Source organism: Mus musculus, chromosome 6, assembly GCF_000001635.26.
Source record: "Mus musculus strain C57BL/6J chromosome 6, GRCm38.p6 C57BL/6J".
NCBI classification, from domain to species: domain Eukaryota; kingdom Metazoa; phylum Chordata; class Mammalia; order Rodentia; family Muridae; genus Mus; species Mus musculus.
The window spans coordinates 119,782,061-119,796,211 of NC_000072.6; the positions used below are offsets into that span (position 1 = coordinate 119,782,061).

General features: G+C 39.2%; 1 protein-coding gene across 21 annotated transcripts in view; it reads right to left on the reverse strand.

Moving 5' to 3' along the window:
- Erc1 (ELKS/RAB6-interacting/CAST family member 1) overlaps positions 1 to 14,151 on the reverse strand; it is a 277,389-nt gene that overhangs the window by 211,265 nt on the left and 51,973 nt on the right. For all 21 annotated transcript variants that reach the window (XR_003956155.1, XR_003956153.1, XR_003956152.1 and 18 more), the window contains one exon: positions 1,329 to 1,403. Coding sequence is in view for 15 of the 21 variants with exons in the window: in XM_006505373.4 (XP_006505436.1) it covers positions 1,329 to 1,403 (75 nt within the window). In the remaining 6 variants the exon portion in view is untranslated. The remainder of the gene's footprint in view (positions 1 to 1,328; positions 1,404 to 14,151) is intronic.

Below are 14,151 nucleotides of genomic sequence, written 5' to 3' on the forward strand. Positions count from 1 at the left end.
CCTTGTAATTATTTAATTCCAAAGAACCCATAAACTAGTAATTTAAACTTTGTTTGATAAATCCTTAACCCACTGAAAAAAATATACATAATTTGAGCAAAGTTTTATCACTGCAAGCCAAATTTAGTTGTTGCTAGCTAAGGCTACAGAATGAGACTTTGCCTCAAAACACACACACACACACACACACACACACACACACACACACACACACACACACATCAAAAGAGGCAGGAGGTATAATACAAATCAAGCCTCTTCTAGCCTCTAAAGAAATTAAAGAAAGTAGAGGATAAGTTCTATTTAAATGGGCTTTTATGAGAAAAAACATAAATCAGGTAATGTAGCACATGCCTATAATCCTAGCACTGGGAAGGTAAGACAGGAAGACCGCATGTTCAAACTCAGCCTAGGGCACAGGGAGAGGAAAGGAGGACCATGGATGGCGGTTACTTTTAAATACCAACTGGCCACAACCAAGAAGTCACCTGGAAGAGTCTCAATGAGCAATTATGTACATCATCAGCCTGGCATTTGAACATGTCTGTGCAGGGACTGTTGTGACTGCAGTAACTGAGGTGGGGTGGAGCCTCACCCTTAATGTGGGTGGCTCCAGGTCATGAACTGAGCTCTGAACTGTACAAGGCAGAAGAAAGCTAAGTGAGAGTCATCCAGTAGGCAGCAAGACTACAGCTGCTTCTCTCTGCCCCTGGCTGTGAGACTATATGACTAGCTGTCTCAAGCTCCTGCCTCTACTACTTCCCTGCAATGGTGAACCATAATGTGAAACTGTAAGCTGAACTGTCACAATAAAGGAAATCAGAATACCATGTGTCTAATAAAAACACTAGCAACACCACCTGACATCAACTGTTTACTATGTGCAAGGTCCTGCTCTAAACATTTTACATGTTAAACTTACTTTCTTCCTTCCTTCCTTTCTTTCTTTCTTTCTTTCTTTCTTTCTTTCTTTCTTTCTTTCTTTCTTTCTTTCAAGATCTGAGGTATAAAGAGGTTAGGAACTTGCTTCATATCCTATACCTGATAAAATATCTGCTAAACTTTAAATCAAAAGAATTTAACTCAGACAGCAAACTCTTATAACTCCTGGAGATTCCTAACTTATTACTATTTTTCACTTCTGGAGTCCACTAGACATGAGAATCTTTCCAATGTGTTGACATTTGAACTGATAAAGGAAACAATTACAGTTTCCTCTCAGACTCCCAACTGAGCAAAGTACTGTTACCCCTTCTACACATGCACGGAGTGTCTAACCGTTAAGAGTAAAAGGTGACTCCAAGATTCTTCATGAGATTCCCACTTACCTTCATTTCAATAACAGTTTGCAAGGCTTTTGTCTTGGCAGAATCAGGGGCATTTTCAAATCTCCGGTGCATCTCCTAAATAAAAGCGGAAGAGAGTCAGTGGCTGCCTTTAATTCTCATGCCTTTGGGCTTTAATTTGCAGCTCTGGCTAGCCTGGAGCTCACTATGTATACCTGACTGGTCTTAAACTCACGCAAATCCACCAGACCAAGTGCTGGAAATTAAAGATATGTGCCACCACGTCTTTTGTCAAAAACCTTACTGGTGGACCAGGGAATCTAGACTGATTCAGCATACATCCTGGAGGATCCCTGGCTCTAACTAGCTATTTAAAATTAGACACAGTAATAACAACTACTACTGCAATAGTAAAATCTACCATATAGATTGATATATCAGTAAGACTTGAAACCAAAAATACAAATGATCTAAAAAGAGGAGGGGTGGATAGGAAAGATCCTTTTAAAAAGAAGAGATAAAGGCCACTATAACCAGCGTGCACTGCATAGAGGTGTTGAAATTACCTCTGTTGACAACATCTTCTCTACAGCATTTACCTCCAGAGTAACAACCACCTAGTTACCTATGATGAAAACCTCCAGTGGGGATCCAGGGAGGCAGAAAAAGTCTGTTGGACAAGTTTCTATGTAGTTCAAAATCAGAAAACGTTGCATGTTAAAGGCACATGTCTTTAGTCCCAGAATTCTTTCTAAAAGAGACGGGATATTGTAAAGAAACTAAACTTTTAACATGTTTGAATTTGTAAGGCTGTGGAACTCTTTAAGTCTATAACACGTGTTGTGCCGTGATGTCTTTATTAATATGTGATCTTGGGAATAAATGAAAAAGTAAAGGTTGTAGCTTAGTAGTGATGTGTTTGTGCATCACATTGACAAGGGGTCACTTGTGCTGACTAGTTGGCACAAGTTATGGCAACTTGACATAAGAAAGGATCATTAGAGAAATAGGAGCCTCAACTGAGAAAATACCTCTATACTAAGAGGCTATATACAAACCTATAAGCTATGAAAAAGACCATAATATAATATTTTGGTTATTTCTTTCTCCTAATTTACTCACTGTTGCCTGACCAGGAAGCTCACTGATCAACTTTTCTTAAATTCTTACAGAACAGGACTGGAGAGATGGACCAGCAATTAAGAGTTCAACCGGCTTTTCAAGAAGACCTGCATTCAACTCCCAGGTCTCACATGGCAGAGTTGTGAGCTCTGTAACTTCAGTTCCAGGAGATCAAACATCCTCACACAAACACACATGCAGGCATAACACCAATACACATGAAATAAAAATAAATAATTAAAAAATTCTTACAGAAAGAAAAGCTCTTTTAAAAGTGTTTTCATACTATATTCATTTTTTTCTTTCTTTCTTTTTTTTTTTTTTTTTTTTTTTTTAGAGCATCTCTGATTTTACTTTTAGAACAGAATGGTCAACTGCTAATGTCTATGAAAATATTCCAAACTCCCAAAAACCTCACAACCCGAAAAAATTCTGGCTCAAACATTTAAGGGAAGACAGACTCAATCTTAATTAATATACACTGCTACAACCAACTTCAGCCTTAAGTATTTAACTGGATATCATACTTACGTACTTATCAAACATTTCAAAAGCTATTTTTCAAGATCAGACTTCAGCAGCATCCTAAACTTGTATCACACATGAAGCCATTCATACCTTCCAGTCTCCACTAAACCGAAGTCAGGAAATCTACTTATATGTACCTTCAAAACATCCAAATCCAAAAACTCTTTTGTACATTTTTAATACTCCTACCTAACATGAGCCATCTAAAACCCCACACTTCTCGTTACAAGTTCCTACAGTTTGCTTCCCCTACTGCATCTTCTCAATACACTCCTTTAAAACCCAGGTCATCTCCTCCCTCCACACTCAAAACCCTGTGAGGCTCCCCATGTGACATGTCTTCTTGAGAGAGTGTCACACTTTGTGTCTTCCCGCTTCCCTCAGTCACTTTACTTCAGTCACACTGGACACCTAGCTGTTCCCCAAATATACTGGGCTGCTGAACTCTGTCCCATCTCCCATGCCACTGAGCACTTTACCTCCATCTGTTCCCAACTCAAATGTCTCTTAAATGTTTTAAGTGGATTCGCTGTGATGGTATCACTATGTTTAGACAAAAAGTCCATGCAGTTAATAGATACACACTAAAGAAAGGAGGGGTAAAATTACCATGCTAGGATAGTGTTTTAAATTATTTGATGAAGTAAAGAATAAATGAATGCCTATCTCCTGTAATAAGCTTGACTCCTTGCCTTGTGTGTTTGGTAACTGTAATTTGTTATATAGGATAGAAATAATGGAGAAGTCGATATGGGTGTCCAAGTTCTAATGTCTTCTCTAACTAAAACACTGTCCTGCTTGCAACCTCTTTTTTTAAATTATTTTCTCCCTCTCCCTCCTTCCCTCCTTCTCTCTCTGTCTGTCTCTCTGTGTGTGTATGTGTGTATGTAGTAAGTCAATATGTGCACAGAAATTACAAATATAATGGAATTATTATTCTAGCCCGTAAGCTAAAAAGTAGCTTATGGAAGATAAAAATCTATAATTAAAACTTTAAAGAGTACTCTTGAAAAACAGAGCTGAAAACCCAGGTCACTTGGTAGTGTACTTGACTAGTGTGCACAACACCATAGGTAGTTCTCAGCTGGGTGATAGATTCCTAGAACTACATAAAACTGGAAGTGATAGAGGAAGATTAAAAGTTAAGTCTACCCTCCAGTATACAGTGAATTCAACACCAAGACAAAACAGTCTCCAAAAAGTAATTCATTAGAATTTTAAAGGGGAAGGCTGAGGAGATCATTCAGAAATGAGGAGCACTGACTGCTTGCTCTTCCTGAGGACCTGATTCAATTCTCAGCACCCAAATGACAGCTCACAACTGTCTCTAACTCCAGTTCCAGAGTATCCAACACTGTCACACAGACAAACATACAGTCAAAATACCAATGCAAATTTAAAGGGGAAAAAAGGAGTATCAAAAATTTAATTAAAACAAAAGAAAATCAGATGAAGCCAAGCCATGATATGTATTGCCATTAATTGATACTGATACATAAATGTGATAATGTTTTAATATTAGGAATAGAGATACGGTAAGTTTAGTCAAAAGCAAATGAGTGATCATAAAAGCCAAGATCACAGTTGTTCTTAGTGGAACAAGAGAGTCTCTGACGATGATGGGCATTAAAGTTCCCTCTCTATATTTGGGTGATGGGGATTAGAAGGGAGCATATTTCATAATTCTTTAAGCTACACAACTATTTACACTGTTATTCTGAGGTCCTAGGGTTGCATGTGGCAAGCAACGGGTCTCCCACTGAGCGACATCTCCAGTCCTGACCCACAGCACTCTCTATATTATATCTTAAGTTTTAGAATCTATTGAACTCATCTGTTTTCTTCCATTCCACCACTAAAAACATCATTCAGTCCAGATTAGTCTCCCACCAGCATTAAAGCAAACTCACTAGCTGTAGCTTGTTCAGAAGCTATGGTCCCCAAGTGTACACAAGCTGCTCACTTGAGTTTATAGTAGAGACTTCTGAGGATGTTTGCTCCACAAATAAGTGTGAGATTTTTGATTATATAAACATAAAATGAACTACACTAATTATAGACAATTTTCATCAGCCAATAAGACTAAAATCTATACTTACATGGATTATTTATTGCTCCAGTACTTGTAAGTATTGAAGCTGAATTTCTTTGAACTACTTTACAATTTAGGTGTCCAACTAATTTTATGGCATCTCTTCTCCATTATCTATTTCCAAACAAGTAAATTCACAATGCTCCATTTTGTGGTAAACTATTATAATTTTATTTTTAAACCCTAGCAAACAGACTAAGAAAAACAAAACTATTTGAATTTTAAAAATCCTTCTACATGTAATAAGAGATGACCAGAATGCAGTCTAATTCACTCACAAGCACAAAACCCTCCCATTGAAAAACCTGAATCCTATCACAGCACATTTCTACCCACAGGCCTACACACTGAAGCTCATAAGAACACATCCTGTATTCAGTGAGCTGACAAACTCCCCTTTCCTACCTAGTAAATCAAGCCTCTGGCTCACACACTGTAAGTAACTAACAGGAGAGACTCTGGAAATAAAACTAAGTTACTATACAAACAAGTATAAGAAGAAGAATGTGCTATTTGCTCACTTGATTTCATCCCTACTGGCTGAAATTTTTCATTTAAAAATAAATACAACTTGGGATTGTCAAGATAGCTCAGTAAAGCGTTTCCTATGCAAGCTTAAGGATCTAAATACAGTCCTAGAATATGTCCAAAGCCTAGCCTACCCAGCAAGTTCTAGATCAGGAAAGACTCTCTCTCAAAACACTAAGCAGCTGGGAAAGGTGGGCATGCATTTAATTCCCAGCACCTGGGAGGCAGAAGCAGGAGAATCTCTAAGTTCAAGGCCAGCCTACTCTACAGAACCAGTTCAGGGACAGCCAGAGCTAGAGAGAGAGAGATCCTGTCTCCAAGAAAATAAAAAACAAAAACAAAAAAACAAAAAAAAACAAACAACAGAAAAAAAGAAGAAAAGGTTACAGCTACTAAGGAACAACCCCTGAGGCTGACCTTTGGGCACACACACACACACACACACACACATAAATACGCAAACTAGACTTGGGCATGATGGTGTGCACTTGTAATTCCAGCACTCAGGTTGCCGAGACACGAGTATAACTGGACTAACACAGAGAAATAGGCCAGGACAGGACGAAGAACAAGAGTCGGGCATGAAAGGGAAAGACAGGGAAAGGAAGAGAAAGGGGGAGACAGGAGTGAGAAAGGAAAAGGAAGAAGGAAAGAGAAAAGGTAGGCGGAGATGGGAGAGGAGGAAAAGGGAAAAAGAAGGAAGGGAAAGAAGAGAATGGGGGAAGGAAAGAAGGAAAAAAGAAAGGGGGAGGGGAGAGGAAGGAGCAGAGAAAGGAGAGGGCCAGAGGAAAGGAAGAGAGGGGCAAGGGAGAAGGGAAAAGAAGAAAAGGAGAAGGGACAGAAATGGGAAAAGAAAAGGAAAAAAAGAGGGGAGAGGGAAGAAGAGGATGGGAGGGAGAAGAGGGAAGAAAAGGGCAAGGAGGGAGGGAAAAAGAAAAGAGAAAGAAAAATAAATGAATTATGGGTAGAAGTCATGCCTTTAATCTCAGCACTCAGAAGTCAAGACAAGAGGATCTCAATGAAAAGCCTGCCTGTCTATACAGTGAGACCCTATCTTCAAAATAAGTATATATATTTTTAATTTTTAAAAAACATATGGGTAGATATACTATTTGAATTTCCTAATAACATCACATAGTTTCTAATATAAATAAGAAATATGTTATCTCCTCTAATTACCAAATGGATAACCTTAAGTTTGAGAATAAATTAGTAACAATTTGTGCTTCTTTTCTTCAGTAGTTTCTTTCATTTTAAAAGTAAAGAGGCTGGGGACTTATCTGAATGATAGAGGACTTACCTAGCATGCATTGTTTCCTAGGTTCAATCTCTATAACCATAAAATAATAACTCTAATAATAATAGTATATTATTATTAAATCATACTACAGCCTTTGGCCTAGCATGTGCAAGGCCAATGCCATAAAAATATGCTGACCATATCAACATTATTGAAAGAAACACTTATGACTGAAAGTAACACATAAAAGTTCTGAAGTTTCTATGAACATAGTGGAGCATGTGTCCTTGTGGGATGGTGGAGCATCTTTTGGGTATATGCCTAGGAGTGGTATAGATGGGTCTTGAGGTATAACTATTCCCAATTTTCTGAGAAACCACCAGATTTATTTCCAGGGTGGTTGTACAAGTTTGCACTCCCACCAGCAATAGAGGAGTATTCCCCGTGCTCCACATCTTCGCCAGCATGTGCTGTCCTTTGAGTTTTTGATCTTAGCCATTCTGATGGGTGTAAAGTGGAATCTCAGAGTTGTTTTGATTTGCATTTCCCTGAAGAATAAGGACACTTAGAGTGCTTCTCAGCCATTAGAGATTCCTCTGTTGAGAATTCTGTTTAGCTCTGTACCCCATTTTCAGTAGGGCTGGTTTGGTTGCTGGTATCTAAATTCTTGAGTTCTTTATAGAGTTTGGATAGTCGCCATCTGTCAGATGTAGGGGTGAATGATGTGGATGTAGATGTCCTTTCCTAATCTGCAGGCTGCCATTTTGTCTTAATGACTTTGACTCACAGAGCTTTTCAGTTTCATGGGGTCCCATTTATTAATTGTTGATCTTAGTGTCTGAGCCATTGGTGTTCTGTTCAGGAAGCTGTCTTCTGTACCAATGTGTTCAAGGCAGTTCCTCACTTTCAGTTTTATTAGATTTAGTGTATCTGGTTTGTCATTGAAATCTTCGATCCACTTGGACTTGAGTTTTATGCGGGGATCTATTTGCATTCTTCTACATGCAGACATGCAGTTAGAGCAGCACCATTTGTTGCAGATGTTCTCCCTTTCCCATTGTGAGGTTTTGGCTTCTTTGTCAAACTATGTTCATATCGGCTTTATTCCTAATAGCCAGAACTGGAAACAACCTAGATTTCCCTCAACTGAAGAATGGATAAAGAAAATATGGTTCATATACACAATGGGATACCTGGCTATTAAAAACAAGGACATCATGAATTATGCAGGAGTGACAGTCACAAAAGGACATGCATTGTATATACTCACTGATCAGTGGATATTAGCCATAAAGTATGGGATAACCAGGCTAAAATCCACAGACCCAAAGAAGCCAAATAACAAGGAGGTAAAGGGAGGATGCCCGAATCTTTCTCAGAAGGGTAAACAAAATAAATAATGGAAATAAGGAACTGGATAGGAGAGGGCAGTAGGGGGGTTCAAGTATAAGGAGAGCAGGAGAGAAATTTCGGGGCGGGGGCACCTCTAGGATGTGCCAGAGACCTGAGATGGGAAGAGAGGGAAGGCCCCAGGGTATCTATAGGGGGCACTCTACCTGAGACTCCTAGCAGTAGGGGATATGAACCCTGAAATAGCCTAGTCAGGCAGGATTCCTAGTGGAGGGATAAGGATAGCAACCCACCCACAAAATCTTTGACACAAACTATATCCTCCCTTCAAGTTGTGCAGGGACAAAGGTAGAGCAGAGACAGAGGGAATGGCCAACTAATCACTGGACCAAATGAGACCCATCCCATGGGCAAGAACCAATTCCTGACACTATTAATGATACTCTGTTGTGTTTGCAGACAGGAGCCTAGCATAAATGTCCTCTCAGAGTCTCCACCCAGCAGCCAATGGAAAGAAATGCAGAGACCCATAGCCAAAGATTAAATGGAGCTCCAGGAGTCCTGTGGAAAAGTTGAAGAAAGGTTTGAGGGACCTGGAGAGGACAGGGACTCCACAGGAAGACCAAGTGAGTCCACTAATCTGGACCCTTAGGGGCTCCCAGAGACTGAACCACCAACCAAAGAGCATGGACTGGACCTAAGCCCCCTGCACATATGTAGCAGAAATGTATCTTGGTCTTCATGCAGGACCCCCAACAACTGGAGCAGGTGCTGTTGGTGAATCTGTTGCCTACCTGTGAGTCTTGTTCCTCTAACTGGGCTGCCTTGTCTGGCCTCAGTGGGAGAGGATGTACCTAGTCCTGCAATGACTTGATGTGCCAAGAGGGGTGGGGGGTGATACCTAGGGGGCGCTCCCCCTTCTCAGAGAAGAAGGGGGTGGGGGATGGGGAGAAGATCTGTTTGAGGAGGTACTGGGAGGGGGTGCTAATATTGGAATGTAAAGGGAATAAAGTAATAAAAAAATTTCAATTAAAAAAAAAAGTCTGAAATTTCTCTTTTTTCAAATGTTAAGTTTGAGCCCTGCTTGCTCTTAGGTCAAATGTTTGTGAAGTCCCCTGACAAAGTCAATCCTCCATATAAGTTCTAGAATAGAGTACTGCATTCACAGAAGAGATGGAAATGAAGCGGGGGGATAAAAAGGCTCCTCACTACTTGTTTGGTACCTTCTCTCATCCAATGATGAACAGTGTGGTTCTATAGCCCTTTGCCATCTGTAGCAGCTACACTGTAATGAGGAAACTATCTTCTTGACAAAATGGAAATAAGAAAATGACATACTAAAAACAGAGCAGGAGAAAATATCTGAATAAACAACATAATTAATGGTCCTCACTTTCCAAAATCACTACAAAATGCCAAACATACTAATACTGGAATTCTTTTTTATTCCAATTCCTTCTATTCACTATCTGCTATTTTCCTCTTTGAGACAGGATCTCATATAAACCAGGCTGGTATTGAATTCCCTATGTAGACGCAACTGACCTTTTAATTCCTGATCCTTCTGCCTACGCTTCCCACTGGTTTATGCAGTGTTGAGATTAAATCATCTAAGATATATCCCTAGTCCACTATCTATTTCTCTATATATCTCTTGCTTTTTTACTCTTATAACTTCTCACTGTCAAGAAAACTCAGATACTTCTCTAATATACTAGCCAAAATTCAGAATTCATAGGCTAGAATCTATACAAATATTAGTACTTTTAACCTCAAACACATAAACCCTAACACATGAAAAGCTGTACTAACAAGATTCAGATTAAAATGTCATAGGAAACAAAACAAACAAACAAACAAAACAGCCAAATAGAATGTAATGGAATTCATTACAAAAAAGTGTAGCCTGGTATAATTGGATAAAACTTTTCATTCCTACACTAGGGAGGCAGAGGCAGGTAGATCTCAATAAGTTGAAGGCTAGCCTAGTCTACATAGAAAGTCCTAGGCCAGCCTGAGCTAAACAGCCAGACCTCATCTCAAAAACAAAACAAGACAATACACCCAACCCAAAAAGAAAACCAAACAAAAAAGCCCACCCAAAAAAAAAAAAAAAAAAAAAAAAAGAAGGCAAACATCTGTCAACATTTTAAAGAGAGAAATAGAGGTCTGAAATATATTACTGAGTTGCAATGTTTTGTACACACAGGAATAAAGAGTTTCTTAAAATTCCAGAGCCAGCCGGGAGTGGTGGCGCACACCTTTAATCCCAGCGCTTGGGAGGCAGAGGCAGGCAGATTTCTGAGTTCAAGGCCAGCCTGGTCTACAGAGTGAGTTCCAGGACAGCCAGGGCTATACAGAGAAACCCTGTCTCAAAAAACCCAAAAAAAATAAATAAAAATTCCAGAGCCAACTTCAATATCCTTTACCAAGACACTGAGACTCATAATTTATTTCTCCAAGTTTGCTGTATAGCAATCACTTGCAAAGTTTATTACAACTCCAAGTGTCCAAGCCCAAAGCACTAAGCAAACATGGCATGCAATTTACTGTGCGTCCAACAGATGTCCTCGCTCATCTATCAAATGGAAGGTGGAACAGCACAGCAATGAAACAATCCCATGACCAACAGAAAACCCAAGCTCCAACCATAATAAGACCTTGACACAAAATATAATTATCAAATATTAATTTTAATATGGGGGTATACAGAATCATGTTCATAAATGAAGCAGAATATTGTAATGAGTAATATCACACATGGTATTTTACTATTATGCTATTTACTAAGTCTAAGAAACCAGTGATTGTAAGGCAAACCACTCGTATGTGTACTGAATGCATGAAGTGAGAGTACAAGAAGCTCTTAAGCACAGAGCCAACTCTCCAGCCCAAATCTGGGAGTCTTAGAAGGACACAGACTGTGAAAATGTTTATCTATGGCACAAGATCAATACCTACTAGAGGCTTAATAAGGAACTGTTGAGGAAGGGGATGAACGAGAACAAAAAGGTAGGAGCAGGCACTTCGGGGCATCTTACTGCTTTAGAAAGTAGTCTACAGGTAAGGTCAAGGTATGTGTTAAAATCTGCCCAGGGTTACCATTTTACCTTTGTTAATTACAACCTCTAATAGATATGTTTATTAATATTCCCGCTATACCAATGAGTCTTCCATGCCAAAGACTATATTTAAAGGTTTTTTTGCTTATGTTTTCTTCTAATATATCTTTTTAAATAGTTCTTCAATTCATCTAGAATTTAATTTTATGTAACTAGGTATTTTTGAAATGATGGCATTATCTCAAAATATTGGCCATATACTTAACAATGCAATATTTCTAGACTCTATTATGTTTTTCTTTGATCAAGCTGGCCTTGAACTTTAAATTCTCTGTCACTGTTTCCCAGGTGCTAGTTTTACAGATACATATCACCAGTGGATTCAAAATATATGTATTCTGATCTACCTACATAAGTCCCCCAAGGGTTACCAGAAAATTCCCAGTATAGACGCATTAAATTGATAAATTGGGGGAAATGACATTTGCATATTAGTTTCTGCAATAATGAAATCGAGTACCATCTTTTCCATCAATGGCATTATTTATTCTCTTCCCTACTCTTATCAAATTAATTAGATAAAACTTCAAGAATGCTCTTAAATATCATTAACACAACCATCTTTACCTCTTCCTACTTCAGTATGTGACTAGTAAGCAGAATGCTTTCTAGTAAATATACATTTACTAGACTATTACTTTCTTAAGCCAGACTATAAAACTATCATTCAGTTCTTGTTTTATTAAGCATTTATTTGGTCTGGAGGCGAAGAGTTATTAATTTTATCTAGAATCGTCAGGGGTGTAGGGATTTCAAGGATAGCCAGGACTCCTTAGTAAGCGTCCATCTCAAAAAGGAAAATTGCTTTGGATACTTCTACTCACATGATCACTACTGCCAAATATACATGGTCACTGCTACTGCATGTACATGCAACACTACACACTGACCGTCAATGCAGAACTGATGGAAGTTAAGTCTTGAAGGAAGAAAAGGATTTCCACAGCCACTGTGCCCACTTGCTTTCAAGTAATTTGAAGTAGCATGATTATATTTCTTATAAGACAATATGCTACAAATGGCAGCCTTGAATTGTTTGATGGTACACTCACAGGGAAATATATTTTCTTTTATCATATACAAAATGTATTTATATGACTTATATTTAAAAAAAAAAGTCTAAAACTCCCAGAGGGTTTTTTTTTTCAGTATTTTCGAGCTCAATATGATCCTAATTGTTCATAAATAAACAAACTGTGACTTCCCGTATCCTTTAGCTATTTGGCATTTATTAGTTCCTAAACTACTAGGATAGGTTGAAATGTTCAGAAGCAGCAAAAACGTAATACTCCTAAAGCAGGAAATTATAATTGGAAAAAAGACATCACCAAGTTTGTATTTGTTTCAATACACACCTGGAATTTTTACTTTTGAGGTGCTGTACAGTTTAAAAAAAAAAAAAAAAGTCTGTGTAGCCCTGACTATCATGCAACTCACCATGTCAACCAGACTGGCCTCCGACTCACTGAGCCTCTGCCTCCTCTGCCTCCTCTGCCTCCTCTGCCTCCATCTCCTTTTCCTCTGCCTTTGCCTCTGCCTCCAAAATGCAGGGATTAAAAGCATGTACCACCACACTCAGTAGCTCCATAGTTTTGTGTTGGTGTTAGTTTCTTGGGTGTTTTCATGTGTTCATTTGAGACAGTCTCTCACTATGTGGACCAAGCTGGCTTACAATTCACTGAGATTTGCCTGCCTGTTCCTCCCAAGTGCTAGGATTAAAGCCATGTTCTATCATGCTCAGTTGAATATGTTTATTTGTTTTTAATTTTCTTCTTCCCAAATCATGTTTAAAAGGGATTATTCAGACTCATCCTAACAGTTCGAGGATCCCCACTTCCCCCCATCAAAATGTGAAAGTTAGCTGGTTATAGCGGTGCATCCCAATAATCACAGGGAAGCTAAAAAGAATTTTATATCTAACCAGAAGCACTGGCTCGTTTTAAGTCAACTTGATATAGTATAGAGTCATTTTGGAAGAGGGAAGCTCAATTAAGAAAATCCAACACAGCTCCAGACTGGCCTGTGGGCAAGTTTATAGTATATTTTCTTAACTAGTGACAGAATGGAGAATGGGAGAAAACCCAGCCCATTGTGGGTGACGCCATCCCTGGGAAGTTGGTCTAATGATATATAAGAAAGCAGGCTGGGGCTGGTGAGATGGCTCAGCAGGTAAGAGCACCCGACTGCTCTTCCGAAGGTCCTGAGTTCAAATCCTAGCAACCACATGGTGGCTCACAACCATCCGTAATGGGATCTGACTCCCTCTTCTGGTGCATCTGAAGTCAGCTACAGTGTGCTTACATACAATAAATAAACAAATCTAAAAAAAAAAAAAAAGAAAAATAAAGAAAAGAAAAGAAAGCAGGCTGAGCAAGCCATGGGGAACAAGAAAGTAAGTAGCACCCCTGCATGGCCTCTGCATCAGCTCCTGTCCCAGGTTCCTGCACTCAAGGGCTGGCTTTCCTCAGTGATGGATTGTGATTTAAACTGTAAGTAAAATAAACCTTTTTCTCCACAAGCTGCTTTTGGTCATAGTGCTTGTACTGGCTAGTTTTGTGTCAACTTGACACAGCTGGGGTTATCACAGAGAAAGGAGCTTCAGTTGAGGAAATGCCTCCATGAGATCCAGCTGTAAGGCACTTTCTCAATTAGTGATCAAAGGGAAGGGCCCCTTGTGGGTGGGACCATCTCTGGGCTGGTAGTCTTGGTTCTATAAGAGAGCAGGCTGAGCAAGCCAGTAAAGAACTCCATGGCCTCTGCATCAGCTCCTGCTTCCTGACCTGCTTGAGTTCCAGTCCTGACTTCCTTGGTGATGAACAGCAATATGGAAGTGTAAGCTGAATAAACCCTTTCCTCCCCAACTTGCTTCTTGGTCATGATGTT